Source organism: Haliotis rufescens, unplaced genomic scaffold, assembly GCF_023055435.1.
Source record: "Haliotis rufescens isolate VD_foot unplaced genomic scaffold, xgHalRufe1.0.p SCAF_22, whole genome shotgun sequence".
Taxonomy (NCBI): domain Eukaryota; kingdom Metazoa; phylum Mollusca; class Gastropoda; order Lepetellida; family Haliotidae; genus Haliotis; species Haliotis rufescens.
In genome coordinates, this window is record NW_025963913.1 from 7,127,952 (window position 1) to 7,146,938 (window position 18,987).

Consider the following 18,987-nt stretch of genomic DNA (forward strand, 5'->3'; position numbering starts at 1 on the left):
AAATCAATTTATCGCAGGTCTATCAACTAGCACCTGTGGGTCAAGCAAACAAGAGATGTCTGACAATCAGTAAAGTTATATAGGTTAATCCACATTGGAAATACGAAAGGTAGTGATTTGTTTTAAATACAAACCATTTTGATGGTTAATAAGAGAATGATATCTAGAAACTGTTTTCACACGTGTTAAAGAGACAGGGGAAACATGGTATTGTGAAACATATTCTCGTAAAGGAACCGATAACCTGTAGGTCATGTGACCGGGGCTCTGGAGCTAGAATGTACACGGACCTATATAAGTTTTATAGGTCCGTGGAACGAAATGATTCATATGTGGGGCATTATGCATTATACGAGAACTGCTTGCTTTAATCTGTATCCTATTCCAAACAAGCTATGTCACTGCACTCATGAAGTCCGCTCCGGGTAAACCAACCGGTTTTATCGGATGAATCAGATCGAAACTATGTCATTAGGGAAAAGCAGATGTGATGTAGTATATACTGAACCGCAAAAGAAACGGCACCCGAAGTAAGATTGCATGAAAAGTTGTCATTTAAATATCTGGGTATTTTTTGTTTCTAAGTTTCTAAAAATCCTATAAAAATCCACCCGGATCGGATAACATTCATTCGTTATTGAATTGCTACCACATGCCAAGATTGACAAGAAATCAGCGACACCAAGCCCTTGGAGGATTGCAAGCTGGACAAACCGCCCGGCAAGTAGCCAATGCATTTCAAGTCCACGTAAGGATCATATACAGGCTCCAGCAACGGTACCAGACCACCAACACTACAGGTGACCGACCACGTAGTGGAAGACCAAGGGTCACCACCCGACGTCAGGATCGTCAGATTGTGCGACAGCATCTTCAAGGTCGCTTCGTTACTGCTGCGGAAACTGCTCGACAGACAATGGGGACACACCAGCGACACATTAGTGCGGACACCGTGCGTCGACGATTAACGAGCAGACGCCTCCACTGTCACATGCCACAACGAGGACCCATTCTGACACCATGTCATCGCCGGGAACATCTTCAATGGGAAACACAGCACCAGCATTGGCGCCACCAGCAGTGGAGAAGAGTCCTCTTCTCAGACGAGCCGTTACTGTATCTCAACAGCAAATGGAAGAGAGAGAGAGTCTGGCGACGCCGTGAGGAACGTTATTCGGATGATTGTGTTGTTGAGAGAGACTCGTGTGGTGGTCGGAGCATCATGATGTGGGGTAGAATTGGTCTTGCGCCTTTCATGGTTTATTCTCCCTGCAGTGTTTTATCTAAAAATTAAACGACGAGTGGGAGTTGCTTCTCGTACAATAAAACACTGCAGCCCCGATTGATTTATTATCACTGCAATCACTGCAGTGTTTTATTGTACGATAATCATCGACTAAGAATCGTTTATTTTGTATATGAGATATTAACATTACGTACAGCTTCTTTAAGGATGTAAAAAGCACAGCTTTGAAAATAAACTGACGTCCAAAAGAAACTTTACCAACTGAAAATATAAATTTCAGACAAAGTATAATTTTATTTTCGATGAAGTCTATCTAAAACACATAACCTAAATACAACAATAGTGTATGCAGAAAATGTTAATCGTCTGTTACAAGTTTGCGAGATAACACGCGAAAAACACGTGCACCACGGACAACTGCAAATGCACGTGCGGGTAAGGGTATAAAACGATTGCAACGGCAAGTCTGACATCCACAGTGATAAAAAAACACAAAAGAAATGCCACGACTCACAGTCGAACAACGTGAACGAGCCTTGGGTATGGTACAGATGGGAGCCACCCACGCCCATATTGCACGAACCTTCGGTTGCTCCCGTGTTGCCGTTACCAACTTGATGCAACGTTACAGACAGACAGGGCGGACCGCTGACAGGCCAAGAACAGGCATACCCAGGGTGACCACGCCCCATGATGACCGGTACTTGCGTACCTTGCACCTCCGAAATCGCTTCCTGACAGTGACGTCATCGGCGACAAATGCCTTAGGTCACAGGGTTAGTCGACAGACAGTGGCCAGGAGACTCAGGGCTCATGGAATCAGTGCTTTTAGACCATACAGAGGACAGCTATTGACAGCGCAACATCGTCGTCTGCGATTGAGATGGGCCCGGACTGTGCGACGTTGGCAACGTCGTGACTGGCAGAGGGTTGTCTTCACTGACGAAAGTGGATTCTGTATGTTTAGGGCTGATGGAAGACAACGTGTTTACCGCCGAAGGGGTGAACGAACGACGGCGTGTTGTGCGCAGGAGGTCGTACCATATGGTGGAGGGAATGTCATGGTGTGGGGAGGGATCTGTGGGCAGGAGAGGACACCGCTGGTCATCGTTGACGGAAACTTGACAGCTCAGCGTTACATGGATAACATTCTTCGTCCAGTTGTCCTACCATTTCTCCAACAGCAGCCACGTGGTGTCATTTATCAGCATGACAACGCTAGAGCCCATACAGCCAGAATTGTCACTAACTTCCTCGCAGCCAACAACGTCAACGTCCTGCCGTGGCCTGCACGCTCACCCAACATGTCCCCCATACAACACCTCTTGGACTTGATGGATTGTCGTGTTCGACAACGACCACACTCTCCAGCCAACCGGCAAGAACTGATCTTGGCCCTCCAAGAAAAATGGCGTCAAATCCCACGTGACCTCATCAGACGACTGACTTTTTCTGTGCGTCGAAGAGTTTTTGCGTGTATTGAGGCATTTGGTGGTCACACACGCTACTAATGACTTGTTAATGAACGTGAGCGATTGTTTATGTACTCTGCCTATTGTCCATGATTCTGAAAGCTCGAGTTTTGTACCACACCCAACTTTGGGGGGCTCTGACGTCATTCTCGGTCGCGGTATGATTGTCATTTTCAGTGTTGATTATGTTGATATAATGATCTTCTCAATACACTTTACTTCATGCATGTATGTTTTGTTGTTTTTGAGCAAGAGTGATTTCAAACTCTGGTAAAGTTTCTTTTGGACGTCAGTTTAGTTAATAGTTAAATAATGATGACTCGCTGAATAGAATCGGACCGCGGCAATGTCGGACAAGTCCATTTTATGAGCAGGGGGTTAAATTTGGTCTCTCCCGCATATTCTCACAATTTTCATGTCGATTATCTGTACCTTTTCTCTCAATACCGATTGTCATATCTCTCTCACTTTTGGAAGCAATCTTTCGGCCATCGTGTTTATCTACGTTGCCCAGCTACATCTATGGGGAACATATCGCACTAGACTCTTCCCTCTAAAAAATAACGTTGTCCAATTTACGACGTCATCAAGTTACGAGAGCATGTTCGGATCTCCAAAAATGACGTCATGGTATAACAATGTTTCATCGTGAAATAAACCACGCATAGTTCTTCGTTGTTCTTTGCGATTTATCGCGTAGCTATCTTATAATGTGCGATTAACAACTCCCACTCGTTGTTTATTTCTTAAATAGCTTCAAACATGGCACCATAAGGGAGCTGCCAGTTTCACATGCAATATCCAAGAGTTTATTTATTTACTTAACATCATCAAACAATATAATCATTTTCACTATTAACACAAAACTTGTGACGTTTGGGTATTTTCCGACACATTTACCTGTCTGCGTAAAGATCTGAAGACCGAGGCACCATATAGGAGTAAACGATCTGATTGAGGTGAGATTGTATATCATTCGAACAATAAAGTTTGACGTAATATCAAGACAAAGAGAATAAAGAACATTGATCTGTATTTTTTCAAATCTCATATCAAAATACAAAAAGTTGTGAGATTTCTTGTATAATCGTGTCAAAACATCGACACTCAAGGCAACGATGACAACACTCTGCCTTCAACTCCCTGTCCAATGCTGTATAAAACTTTAAAATTGTGTGGCGACGTATTTATTTAGTGGCAAACCACATAAATTAAAGTACATGAGTTGTCTCCCCTTGTTTAGAGCGACACCATCCAAAGATGGAGGTGGGCTTGGCAGGTAAAAGGACTGGAGTGCCCAAGTTGAGAGAGCTGTTGCGGCGGCAGAGGAGAGATTCTGAGGTATTTGTCAGTTACGGACATTTATTCTGAGCATAATCCATCTTTGACATACAGATTTAAACGTGCATTCAGCACAGATCCTCTCGTGACTTCTGTCAAAACACGACATGGTTGGATGTCAGGTATTATTAACTTACATGCACAATGATGGATTCTGATCAGAACGGGAAATCCTTCAAAGTCAACTTTCATAGCTGAAATCAATTGCAGGCGATAGCTGATTTCAGCATTTTCGCCTTCCAAAAACATTCAAGTTTTTTAACGTCACGAGGATAAATTGATAATGCTATGTAATTGACATACGCGACTGATAACAGTAAATGGAAACAACAATTCGAATTAATTTGCTCATTATGGACGGGTTATAGCTAAAACGGCACCGATTGTACTCTCCTACCCAGAGTTCCATGCGGCCGACAGCCAGCCAGCCAGCATAGTACCTCTGCCACAGGCCAGCGCCATGTGCCGATTCGTCACATCTTTCAGTCCATTCAAGATATTGCATATGCTTTTCATCCGTTTCATGTCTGACAAGTCTACACATTTTCATAAGCAAACATCAAAGAATGGTTACGGTTCATTAAGAAAGTATCCTAATACCTGAAAATCTATTTGTTTTTGCGTAGTTATCCTTTGTTTACATTGGTAGTACGGCTCCACGTGCTGTCATCGAAGTCCAACGGAGTGCTTGCGATATGGTCACTCTGATGCATGCAACTCACTGTCGCAGTTGTAGTAGCATATCTATAGAATTATGCAAAACAATATGTTAAGCGCCCCCAAATACTTGCATTAGTCCATTCTACACTGATTTCTGAAAAGGCGTGTTTGTTTACAAATAAGAGAAACGTCCGGTCACGTGATATGCAAATTAGCCTGTGGCAGTGGTGTTATGCTGAGTCACCACTCCGCCGGAGTGTGCACCGATTGGCAAAAACGTCACCTCGCCTCAAGCGAAAACGGCTACTATTGCCTGGCAAAAACAGCACCCTATTTTTTTTACCTTGGCAAAATAAATGAAATTAAACTTACATGGTAGCTTGAAAACACCAATAATTGTGAAAAGTTCAAACAATTTACATTAGAAATTAGCCCCCTACTCCAATTTACTTGTCGACTGATTGGGAGGCGCAACTAACTTATTGTGAAAACATTACGTGCTTTGAAGTAAGATAAATGAAATTAAACTCACATCGTCTCTTACAAACACCAATAATTGTGAAAGTTCAAACAAGTTTACATTAGAAATTAGCCCCCTGAGTCAGCTACTATCCCAATGCTCGGTGGTACATGGGCCGATATTGTAAACTGTGATGAAGATGAAAACTGTGAATATGTGAATGTATGTAGTTATCTGTGAACAACTGGAAAACAGGAAATAACATGTAAATGCATCAAATAATATGTAACAAATAACATAAATCAGATATACTACTACATAAATCGTTCTTATTGTTATTAGAAATAGAGGTGCCCATTTCACCCTTCACATAGTAGCCAAATGCGGTGCCGTTTAAGCCTGCACTGTTATGGACAATAATTTTGACTGGTTTTATTTGTTTTCGGCGCTGTTCTTTCTGTGCTGCTCGAAGCAACAGCTATCTGTGGATCGAAGAACGAGAAGCTGTATATTATAACAAAGGATATGCAATAAAGAGCTGCAGCAAAACTGACATGTGTTGTTGATTAATGCATACATGACTTTAAATCATGAAGCTATCGGTCAACATGCGCAGTAAAAGAAATACATTCAGCGAATTTGAGTCAATGAACATGGTGATGACAAACTTGGTCAATAAAAATGTGAAACTTGAGATAAATTATCACTAGACATGAAGATTTATCATTTAAATTGTATTTTCTGTTCTGCTAGGCATTGTTTTATAAGGCCCTTTTCTTTGCTGAAATAAAGATTACCGAGTGTATTTTCTTGTAAACTAAGTTGGAAATAGCGATCAGCTGTACTCACATTTTCTACTAATCTACTGGTGATTTGATTACAAAATACCCAATAATATAACTTTAAATAATTTTGATACATTGATCGGAAAAATAGTATCTGCAACTATTATTTTATAAGAAATATATATTCCAATATTAAGTTATTTTAATTGCAGCTTTTACTATATATATTTAAATAATAATCTGATAATAACCATAAGCATAGAATTTTGGAACAGCTGATTGCTATTGCCGAATATTTTGTGGGTATGGAACAACTTCATCAGTCACCGTTGAGGCATTCCGCTTTCATGCTACAGCAAATGAATGAAAACAAAATGCAAAGATCATAATTATGACTGCCAAAAGTTATATGTATAATATGAGGCAGTTTTCTTGTTGGAGGAATGTATCCGTTAATATCCACATAAAGGAACACTATCCCATATATATAGTGTATCGGGATATTATTAACACGTGTTCGTCTCTCAACTGATCACGTACATGTGTTTCAGGTGTTTCACATGGGTGTCATGTCTCATTTGTCAGCTGACATAGCACACATGACGACTATGTTAAATAAGTCCACAGTTCTTTAAAAAATCTATTGAGTGAATACAATGAATAATCAATAATGTATTATGGACTTATCCTTTGAACAACCCAGATGTGAGTGTATTCCATCTTCTTTAGTAAGACAACATATACAAACACTTCCTTTTGACAAATCCACTGTGCAAGATAACAGTGTATCTGATTAATCAATAAACATATTATCGGTGAATCCTTTGTTCAATGGTTTTTGCAACTCAACTGACCATACCTCTGTTGCTCCGCTGCCACATGCATATTACATTTCATGTGATACATTCAACAAGTCAGACCTGGATTTAAGACCCAATCATTTTTAAACAATTACCCAAGATATGAGAAATGCCAAATGTGAACCACTGATTTCTGTATATCCTTGACACCCTCAGAGGTTAGGGGTGAACATTATTAAGTTATTTGTATAGTCTTTGTCAGGTAATCTGAGTGGTTCTGCCAATCATTATACCTGTAATAAAGTCACTAACTGAGTATCAAGTGAATGATGACAAAACACAGGTGTAGAGTTTATACCATGAAACATGGTATTATATGCAGTTTGCCTGAAAGTGAAAGGTTATACAGTAGTAAGCATAATCCAATCAAATGCGAGGATTCAAGGGGATTCCCCTTACTGTCAACGAGGTCCTCCCTGGTCCGAAGCCCAGTTTGTTGGTTCGTGCATGCTAATTGGCATCTGGTGATTATGCGGGATAATTAAAACAATTGTGGCTAGATGACTGGGAGTTGGAGTGTATGTTTCTTGTTCGGAAGATATTAAGCACTGGTGAATGAGACAATTCTTACCTTTGCATACAGTGTCTCTTTTTTACACATGCATTGTTTTGTTTTGATACGTAACTTCACATTAATTGTGATTCACAGATATTTTTTGTGTAGCATGCTATGCTAAATTATCGCGGTAGTTAATGTATGATGGATCGTAATGGTGCATGCTTACTGAACTATGAAATATGTCATACGCAAAATATTTCTTGTTCTTTCAACTTTTATGACACATCACACGTGACATCAGTTAGGATTGATCAATGCTGATTTTCTTTACCCAGTTTGGTAAACAGACTATCGGTCATCAGCGACTCAAGGGCTGGCAACTCTATGTTATCACGGTATCACTATTATGTGGTGTGATGGGTGTGGATTATGTGGTTTACATCACTTTCAGAATTAGCTTATGTATAATCAGTATGCATATGACCTAGGTTCTTACAAATTTCGATTTCTACTTCAAAAACATTCCCAAAACCTCATGTAAAAGTTAACATGTATACTTATGAGCAGCATTGACATACCATGAGTCAATCGTGGGATCAAATATTGTGCTATGATTTGCATAAGTAAACAATACAACGATAATATAGAGTCATGCTATGCATCAATACATATGAGAATTTTTACAGTGTTCAACTTAGAGGAGTGGAATTGGTCATTGTATAGTCAGGTAGTACAGGGGAGTACCCCAGGTACGGTCCTGTATACAGGCCACCAAAATAATAGGAGATGGTATCCATGTTTCTAGAGTCCAGTACCTTCATAGTGAAACATGAAGTCTTACAAATGAGACACATCACTATAATATTGAGATTATATAATTTATTCTGATGACCAGTTAACTTTTAGATACAGTTCGTCCTTTACAAATATAAATCTGTGCAATCATGATTGTGATAAATGTTTTATATTTTTTTATGTATTATTTACAAAGTTTTGCAGTAACTGATCTGATAACTGCCCAGGTAGGCATTACTAACAAGCCTAGTTTATATCACAAAATTAAATAAACCAGTGATACTAGATAAATACAAACTGGTTAATTCCAACAACCTCTTGTTAGCTAGCCAACATGAAACATGTCAGAAGAATTCTTTTGAATTAAGTATATACAATATGTATCATGAGACAAATATGGCATTTCTGAGTTTATGCAAGATAATACCATGAATACAAATATGTTTCATATCCTGGGGAAAAGTTTCATTTTCTGCCCTGAAAAAATAATATGCATCAGTGTTTTGTGACAACTTTCAGACAATGACAGAGGTTCCTGACATTGAATTCTCCTACAGTGATGCAGATAGGTACAGTGCTGAAATATCAGGTATGTAGTTAATTGGTTTGTAGGGGCCAGTTTTTGAAAGTATGAATGAATGTCAAGGGGCCCTCTTCATAACCATGATAACAAATAAAACTGTCATGTTAAAAATTATAGAATTAGTGAATCCTTAGATTCAAATACTGTAGCAGAAGTTCCAAAGACCTCACCAAATTCCACCAAGTTTCAGAAAATATTAGGTCTGGAAACCATATTTGCTCAGAGAAGGACATGGTTGAGGGCTGTGTGTTCTTCTGGCAATAGCTTGGTCCTCTGGGAATCTGAAACACTGTTTATGAACTACATTTCTTATGTGGATTTCTTTCAGAGTTATACAGTTATACAGAAGAGCCAGAATACCAACAGAACCAGGAGAATTTTGAAGAGCTGTGTAACAAACATGGCTTGGAGAAGTGGACAACAGCCCAAGACAACATAAGGAGGCGGTTCACAGTCTATCTACAAAATGAGCTGGAGGTTGCTGACCGACATCGGCGTCTCAAGGCAATACAAGCAACCCTGTACCTCGCTCAAGGTAAGACTGTCATGGTAGCTGCATACTAGAAGTGAAAATATTCAATTCATAAGTACCTTACTCCTACCATTACCAATGATGTTGCAATTGACTGGTTGAGATCTATCATGATCTATTATCATATCCTATCTCCTATCTATCTGGGGGGCACGGGTGGCCCAGTCGTCTAAGGCGCCGCGATTCGCTGTGCAGAGTTGCGTCCCTTGGGCACGCCAGAAACCTATGATTGTGGGTTCGAATCCCGGTTCGCCCCGATTATGTTTCAAGGTTTGTCAGCACCATACCCGTGCTCGTGGGTTTCACCGAAGTGATAAACGTCATAGACCTGCATCACTTCGGGCTTTCCTCCCACATTAAGCTGACACGCTGCGATATAACTGGAATACTGTTAAAAGCGGCGTTAAACCCAACTCACTCACTCACTCACTCACTCACTCACTCCTATCTATCTACTTATCCTATCTCACACAATTTCTTCTAATTCTTCGATCTTGGTGTGGAAACCCCCTAGAACAAAGTTTCCAGCTTCTAAAAACACCAATCACCCTAACACATTCCACATATCACCTATCACCACTATGACCATGGGTCACGCACCACTAAAATCACATGCGACACGACCCCAGCAACCTGATCACCTGCCACATCCAGCACCCTCATTCTCAATCTAGAGCGTACAGGCTGGTGTAACTGTGATGCGGGGATGAATGGGTGGGCATTTAGTTTCTATTGCTGCTTAGGTATCTGCGCTCCACCTTCCAGCCATGGGATGAATGCAAAGTGTGAGATAGGATAACTTTAAAAATGTGTAAATGATCTTTAATAAATTCTCTATTTATATGCTTATCCTATCTCATGCCCATGCATCACAGTAAGTTCCGCCAGTATGCTCTAAGAAAGAGAATGTGTATGATGGAGAAGTACTGTGATCATGTCGCACGGGATTCGGGATGTGAAGGAACCATTGTTAATGGTGGAGGCCATGATGACGACTTGTTATAGGATTGTTTCCACACCAGGATCAAAGAAGAAAGATGAAATGCATACTGTAAGATAAGATAAGTGTATAAATATTAGGGCTGGGTCGATACACCAACTGTGCGATCCGATACGTTTCACGATACCTTGCTCATGATCTGACACGTATCGTGATACTTGAATGTGCTCTTATCTGTGGTGCGTTAGCCATCTTTTTCATAGACAGGATTGCCAAATACCTTGACCACTAATGATTAACATTTGGCAGTGTCAGGTATGGTGCAATGGATGGAAATATTTACGTTTTCACTACTCATTTTCACTAGTAATAAGTGTTTGGTGTAACACTATTTTCAAGAAAACATTTAAGGTAAGAATCGATACATTTTACATGGGTTGAGACTGTGATCGATACTTGTATAGAGAAGTAAAAAATCGAGATCCACTGATGCATCTTTGTATCGTCCCACCACTAATAAATATAGTGTTTTACTATACCTGACGCTACACAGTACCTATAGGTGTAGCGCAGCGGTAGAAACTAACAGTTTTAGTCCACTAGTCCTTATAATGATGACATATAGCAAAACCCTTAAAAAAAGCAAATTTCTACTCGTCCTTAGGAAACCTTACTATTTGGTGGTTTGGCAAGGACTATAGGACTAGTGCCAATTTCTAACACTGTAGCGTCAGGTAAGTTTAAAAACATTGCATTTAATCAGAAATGCTCATGTTTTACCTTACCTGACGCTGCAGCTATAGACACTGTGTAGCATCAGGTAAGTATAAAAACATTCAATCAGAAATGCTCATTTAATTACATTAAGTAATACGTTACCACTTGTTATACCGAGGCTGTTGTCTCCCACAACTGCTCTTATAGCAAAATCTACCACAGAGATCTCAATTACTTCATGCAGCACATGCGTAGCCACCTAGCTGCCATGTGACACCCTTCACTCTTGTCTCTTCGCTTGCTCCGGCAAGACGTATATTGACTGCTCTGAGCGTTCCTGTTTCTCCAACCTTCGGTGATATTTATTACTGTTTATTGACTCATATAAACTGTGCATTTACGGGGAGTTTGCTGTAACTACGCTTGGAAATATTTTTCCCGCCCTTTTTTCTATATACTTGAGGGGTGTCTCGTATGCACGTTGCATCTTACGTTCCCCCTGTTATAGTACGTCTTGGGGGTTTACATCACCTATTTCTCTATATGTGTATGTTCTATATTCGCAATGCTCGTTTATTTTCTTGTGAAAATGTTCGTTTTTGAATATTTGTGGTGCGTGTGTTGTAACCATGTTTTACTCTTTGTACATAGTAAACAATGTCAGACATGGAGTCTAGCCGTCCTCCACCCCCTCTACCCCCGCAACTCCTGGTTGCGTGCCGTAAATTCCTCTCTTCTTGGAATCCCCAGGATCGTTGCCCGCGGTGCAGGGTTCTTTGCGGGGACACCCGGTGCGCCCTGTGCGAGGGTCTGGGACCTGAGGCGTTCGAGCGCTACAGGCTGTACGTGAAGTCTGTTTCCACACCTGTGGTGGCTGGCTCGTCCGGTCAGGGTCCCCTTGCGGGTACCACCTCCACTGCTGCGGCGGATCCCTTGGCGGCCCTTGGGCTGTCAGGGGATTCCATCACAGAGTTACTTTCTAAACTTGTGGACTCCAAGCTGGCGGCCTTATCTCAGGATAGGCCGCTGGCTGTTCTGTCCCCAGCCTCTTCGGTGGCCGTGGGTTCGGACTCGGTACCGCGGTACACGTGGTCACCAGTCCTTCCCCCGAACCGTTGCTCCCGCTATTGGTTGAGGACCTCGTGGCTATGGTATATGACCTCTTTGAGGACATGCCTAAGCCCCTTCTGGTACCACGGGGAATCCATGGCTCTGTGGGTTCCGCCGAGGTATTCGAGGAGTCTTCCGACAAGGCTTTCCCCGCATCAACCTTGTTGCGCTGGATCAAGCCTTCCTTGAAGAAAGCCTTCGCGGCGGCCTCCGGTCGGGGTCTCCTGTTGCCTCCCCTGTCATGGAGAAAGGGTTCATTCCCGGTTCATGACCTTGCCTTTCTGAGGCTGGTCCTACCGCGGAGGCACATGTTGAGCGGTTGGGTGTCCGTGCCCCACCGGCTGCTACGGTAACGCAGGCTACCTTGCAGCAGCTGGACACCCTCGCTCGGCGCTCCATGCTTGCCATGTTTCACGGAGACACGTACTTGGCTGCAGCGGCCAGTATGATCGAAGTTTCTCCCACGGACCGAGACCAGCGCATTTACAACTGCTTGCTCGGTTTAAATGCTTCCCTTGAGTACGTTGCCGGGGCTTCGGCTTTTCTTTCCGGCACGTGCCATTTTCTGAGGCGCCAACCAGGAAGTGCTCCTTTCGCAGCCTTGGTTTATGCGGACCCTTTTTTACAACAAGATCCCTGGGGTTCTGAAAGAACAACAGGCTTCTTCGTCTGCCGAGGCCTCTCGGCACACACTCGATCTTGTTGGGTCCCTGCATAGACGCCTCGGTGGTGCCCCTAAGCGGAGTGCCCCACAGGATACTGCGGCTGGCAAGTCTAAGGGGTCGGGTCCTTCTTCTTCCGGGAAAAAGCCCCGCCCTGAGGGCTCCGGTAATGGCAATCAGCAGCCTTTTCGCCGGTGGGACTCCAGACTTACTGGGAGAACTGGGAACCAGTGTTCGACGACCCGTGAGTGGTCAACACGATCCAGTACGCCTATAGGCTAGATCTCAAAGCGGATCCGTTGCCCCGTTGGAAGGTTTCTATTCGGAAACCGATCTTCCCATCCTAGCCGATGCCATGGGCAGGTTGGTGGAGAAGAGGGCGGTACGGAAGTTAGCCCTACCAGAAATAACACCGGGTTTTTAGAAAAACTCCCGGATATTTCTCGTTCCCAAGAAGGACAGTGCCGAACTCAGAATGTTTCACAATCTGAAGTCAGGCAGGCATAATGAGTGGGTAGCATTCCCATTCAGCCTATCTTCCGCTCCCTGGCTGTTCACCCGGTTAACCACCCCCATTGTGGGGTTCCTCCACAAGAGGGGAGTCAGGTACTTTGCGTACACTTCGGCTCTTGGAGCAATTTGGGTGGATTGTCAATCTCCCTAAGAGCGAACTTGAAGTTTATCGGAGGTCGGTTCGACACAGTGACCCATCGTCTCTTTGTCCCCCCAGACCGGTGGCACAAGATTCAGGTGATGATTGCCAAAGTCTTAGCGGTGCAACAGACAGTTCACTTTTGCGAACAGCTGTTAGGGCTACTTGTGTCAGCCCGGCACTGCACCGAATGGGGTCGTCTCCAACTCCGCCCGCTTCAACGGTTTCTAATCCAGTTGTTAGCACAGGAGGAGAACAGTGCCTCCGTCGCCCTCCCAGATCGGCCCCGACCGCATCTGGAGTGGTGGACGGTCCCTTGCAACATCTTATCAGGAGTCTCTATGCGGCCCTTCCAGGCCACGTTGAATCTGTATACAGACGCCTCTCTAGTGGGTTGGGGCGCCCATCTAGAGGGGGATATGAGCTATGGCATATGCGTAGACGAACTAGGTCTTCGAGTTCAAGGCAGTCAATCACTGGAAGCATCGTCTCGTCGACGCCTGGCTCATGCTGGCAACCGACAACACGATGGTAGCGTCTTATGTGAACAAACTGGGGGGAATCCACAGTCACTCGCTACTCGATCTCATGTTCGAGTTTTACGCTCTGGTGGACAGTATCCCGTGCCAGGTACAAGCTCATCACATCCCAGGTGTGCGGAACGTACTGACGCTCTGTCGAGGCCTCAGGATCCGAGCTCAATCCAGTAGTGTTTCAGTGGCTGTGCGAACGTCTGGGTCGTCGGATGGTCAACCTGTTCGCAACCAGGTTCAACAATCAACTCCCGTTGTTTGTATCACTAGTCCCGGACCCGAGGGCCATCGATCATGATGCTCTCGCGTTAGACTGGACGGGCATGGATGCTTATGCTTACCCACCGACGGCGTTAATACCACTCATTCGAAGCCGAATCCGAGGCGTTCGCTGTCGAATGTTGCTGATCACGCCCATGTGGCCGAACAGATCTTGGTACCCTGACTTGCTGGCCCAGGTCACGCAGTCGCCAATTCCTCTGCCTTTGAGACCGGATCTACTGATCCACCCTCACACCCGTCAACTTCATCCAAACGCAGGGCAGTTCAGTCTGCACGCGTGGATGTTGTCACCGAGCGACTGAGGAGTAAAGGTTTTTCTCGTCGGGCATCTCGGGCATACGCTAGTATGAATTGTGATTCTACCCAGAAGGTGTATAATGCACGCTGGGCTATTTTCACGAAGTGGTGTTGTAAACATCACATTCTCCAGATAAGGTATCTGTGCAGGATGTTGCTCGTTTCATGTCTCACTTACAAGAGACCCGGAAACTCTCCGGGGTTTCCATTGCCAACTATGTCTCTTCTGTTGCTACGGTATGGGACGTTGCTATGGGTACCAGTCTCTCAAAAGAGCTGGTGATTCGGGGTATTATCAAGGGTTTCAAACAGCAAGATCTTAAGAAAGGCCGCCTTCGGGCACCGGCCTGGGATCTTTCCTTAGTGTTGAAATCACTTACGGAAGCTCCGTATGAACCCTTGAGTAGTGCTTCGTTTCGGCATGTGACTTGGAAAACAGCATTTCTCCTCTCCTTTGCCACGGCGGCACTTGTGTCTGAGATTCATGCACTCGATGTCACTAAAGTACGATTCGATAGGGGTGACGAAGGAGCGGTCCGCCTGGGCCTGTTCATGGGCTTCGTAGCTAAGAATCAGAAATTTGGCCAAACGGAGAGATATTCAGTGTAAGATCACTCATGGAAATCTTACATCCTGCTGATACTGAGGACAGATCACTGTGTCCGGTTAGGGCCCTTAAGTATTATCTTAAGGCCTCGAATGAACGCAGACAAGGGCGTGACCGTCTGTTCATATCGTGTAACCCTAATCGGACTGCTGACATAAACTCGCAACTCGATTGCATTATGGCTTCGTTCTGTCATCAATCTGGCGTACCGGTCTCGGGGGTTACCGGTTGTGGGGTCAAACCCGCACGAGATCAGGGCGCTAGCGGCAACATTTGCCCTACACTCCAATATCTCTGTTCACAGAGACTCAGTATTTGCCAATCATAACCTCAGAAAGGTTTCTGATGAAGACGTGGAGGGTGGCACCGTCTTGGGCCGCTGATCGCGACGCAAGCGGTTATCTAAGGGGTGTGCCCAGCGCAATCCCGAACTCCTCAGGCGTCAGACCTTGCACCGTGGTCAATCTGGGTCGACTCCAATCTTCCCACTGCCGTGGGTACAGGAGTGGGGGTCCCGCAAACCAGCGCACTCACACCACAGGTGAGGGCGGCTTTTTGTGTGTTTTGTCCTCATTTGTATTTTGACAATTATGTTTTTAATTGTCTGTTGTGTATTCCATGTGATGCATGCTTACAAATACTGGAATTAGGTCACGCGCCTAATGCATACTTGAAGTAGGCTTGCTCTGGGATATATGGTCTGAATGAAATTAATTTCCCTCTTTCCAACTGTTTAACCTGATCTAAGATTTAGCTCACACGGATATTGTGTTCTCCTCCGCTGTGGCGATGAAATACCTATCCAGTGAGGTTGTTTGGAGTCACCAAACGTTTGGCAAAGACGATTGAGCCTTACGGTATGCGCTTGACAGTGCTTAGGTATTCCTATAGGGTAAAGCCAAGCTGGGAGCATGCGCATCGAGTGCTTCCGCCTTGTTGTTTACTTCTGCTGGTCGGAAGGGTTCGGGTTGTGGGTGCTCCCCACCGCCTACTGTGGTAATCAGCCTCGGTATAACAAGTGGTAACGTATTACTTAATGTAATTTGTAGAATTTTCCTATTCGGAATATTCTATAGTAATACGTTACCACTTTGGCTGAAGCCCGACCGACCGTCCCCTGAGCACTTGCTCTCGCTAGAGACAAGAGTGAAGGGTGTCACCTGGCAGCTAGGTGGCTACGCACGTGCTGCATGAGGTAATTGAGATCTCTGTGGTAGATTTCGCTATAAGAGCAGTTGTGGGAGACAACAGCCTCGGTATAACAAGTGGTAACGTATTACTATAGAATATTCCGAAATAGGAAAATTCTACAATTTTAAAATTAATAGTAAACAAACAGTTGAGCGGTATGCTGTATTGAGTGTTAATCCTCATGCCCTGCAATATGCCTGCTTGTGAAATACTGTAGGCCATTGTAGTTTGTTGATGCTTTGTAGGTGTGTTCGGGGAGTGTGAATCGGAGGAGCACCAAGAGGTCTGGGCCAGGAAGAATGTTTACATGTTATATGACCAGGGCTTGTTTGTGTCCTTTGTTGAGCTGCTGTCCATGGAAATAGAGTGAGTTAGGTTTACTGTGATGGTGTAATGGAGAGTACAGTGGTCCCTCGCTACAACACTACCAATGGGGTCCAAATAATTGGTGGGTGTTATAGACGATGAGCCGTTTAACCGAGGTCGAGGCGGGGGAGCGCGCTCGGCAAATCTCAAATCATCAATATGTGTTTATCTCACGTCACGTCAAAATAGTGTATATTTTTATGGACCTAGATCTACCTGTAATATCATTCATTTATTAAATCTGTCACATTTCACAATGTCTGAAATACGTATTCCATTTCAATTTATCATTTTTTATCGATAGATTAAAAAATTATTCACTATATCCCGCGGTGTTATTGAAAATAAAATTCTCGGACACACATTTCGACAACGGGTCCGCATCGAACATGTCAAAGAGCAAAATAAAGACGTTTTAAGCAAATCTTTAAATATATTATACAAAGTGATAAATAAAATCAACAAAAATATATCTAAAAGTAATCAAACTTACATCTAAGTTATTATTTCCATTGTTTCGTGCGATCGCGTGTAATGTAAGTCAAATGACATCTAGGCTTTCGTCGCCTTGAATTCTCGGCCTCGGACACAACGTTAAATGCAAAAATATATGCATGAAAAATCTTTGTCACAGCTCGTAACCTAGCACGATACATTCACGAAGTTCCATATTTTTAATATATATAGTGATTTCCTGCTTAAAGCTTTCAGAATAACACGATTTAACAAAAATCTTTCGCCAACTTCTGAAATTTATCAAACACGAGCTTGATATCACAGCTATAATTTGATTGGCTGCCTGAGGTCACGTGCTCAAAATTGACCAATCACGAAACTTGTAGCAGATTTCGGCAAGAAAGTGTCATTAGAAACTAATTTTAATCCAATGACATCGCTTGTTATAACTACGGAAAAAACCAGGCGATGTTACGAAAGCGCGATTACAAAATTTCTCTCAGCTAATTTACTGTACCATTTTACCAGTAGTTAGACATGTAGACAGTGATAGTAATTTCCAATATTACTTGCCTCCGGACAAGTTAAAATAAGTGATTTTGTTGCCCGACCTCGTATTTCTACCTGCCCCAGGAGTCGGGAAATGGCAAATTTCCACCCCTGAGTGGCATTGATTGGTCATGTTGCTTAAAATACGGAAAACGAGAGTTTTGACCAGCACTATGCGCATTCATGCACATTCATACAAATATAGATACACATTCAAGCCAGATTAATTGGTTTGATACGGTTACTTGATCTGAATCAAAAGGAATGACCGCCGTGTTGTGACAGCAACTACATGTGAGTTGACAGTGTCGCCTCAAATTGGATTGCCCACTAATTAAGAATATAAACTTCGCTTGTGGTTCTCTTTTATTGCATGCATGCGCTTCTAAGATCAAAGGAAGTATAGTGTGAAAAGTTAACTAGTTGAACAATCGTATTTCCGGGACTTGCCGCGGATGTTTTCAAACAGATTATTAGAACTCCATTCAGCGATAAACAGTTGATTATGCAATGAGAAGCGTTATGTGCAAATGAACAACGAACAACAATACAATTATTTCTGTGTAAAACTCTCAGTATTAAAAGTGTACATAAATTTTGGGAGCCATGCGTTACCGCGCGTAGTAACCGAGGTAGCGCTTTATCAAAGAGCACAATAGCGAGGGATCACTGTAGTAGAATTTAAGAAAATGATTTGTTGTCATATGTCAGGAAATCTTGAAGTCATGAAAAAATATTGTGAGGCCTTGATTTTTTGCAAGTTTCCCAACACTTAAATCAAATCAGTTTGTAATGAAACCAAAAATGAAATGCTATCATCATCCACCAAATTATGTTTCTAGTCCATACTAACATTTTGTAAAACTCCAAAATGATGGCAGATCTCCTCCTTGATGTGGTCAAATGTTGTTGATGTAAAAATTTGAGAAACATGTTTGAATTACCATCTGTAATCTGACTTTCAGCAACAGCTCAGCAGCATCTTCTGCAATGAGGAAGCCAGCAGTATCTGTTGCTGATAGCAAGGAACTCAGGTAAAACACTCGCTCATCATTCACCATGACTCCTAGGACAAGTCCTGAAACAGTAAAATACTTGATTGAAACCTATTAGTATAAATGGTGTATAGAATTTTTCTAAACATATCTGAGTGGCTGTCATGTTTGTTCAAAACGTGTCACTTAACATCTTTACGTGGCATTTAGCAGTGAACTTGTAGAATCAATGAAGACTTATAGATGTCAACTTCTTATTCTTTCAATGCACTTGCTTGATAAGGGCACTAGTAACTGGACTGATGTGAAAGCAAAACATCAACCCTGTCTTCATATTATCAAAATATGTCCTGATTTACATTAAATGTGAACATGGTTGCACCTAGTAAATGTCCTC

At 43.0% G+C, this 18,987-nt stretch overlaps 1 protein-coding gene across 3 annotated transcripts in view; it reads left to right on the forward strand.

The window, feature by feature from the left end:
• Positions 1 to 3,957: 3,957 nt before the first annotated feature.
• The window catches only part of LOC124117091 (striatin-interacting protein 1 homolog), a 50,251-nt gene continuing 35,221 nt past the window's right edge, over positions 3,958 to 18,987 (forward strand). For all 3 annotated transcript variants that reach the window (XM_046478805.1, XM_046478807.1, XM_046478806.1), the window contains exons 1-5: positions 3,958 to 4,059; positions 8,638 to 8,707; positions 9,030 to 9,236; positions 16,470 to 16,590; positions 18,561 to 18,629. In XM_046478805.1, coding sequence (XP_046334761.1) covers positions 3,979 to 4,059; positions 8,638 to 8,707; positions 9,030 to 9,236; positions 16,470 to 16,590; positions 18,561 to 18,629 — 548 coding nt within the window. In that variant the 5' untranslated portion in view covers positions 3,958 to 3,978. The remainder of the gene's footprint in view (positions 4,060 to 8,637; positions 8,708 to 9,029; positions 9,237 to 16,469; positions 16,591 to 18,560; positions 18,630 to 18,987) is intronic.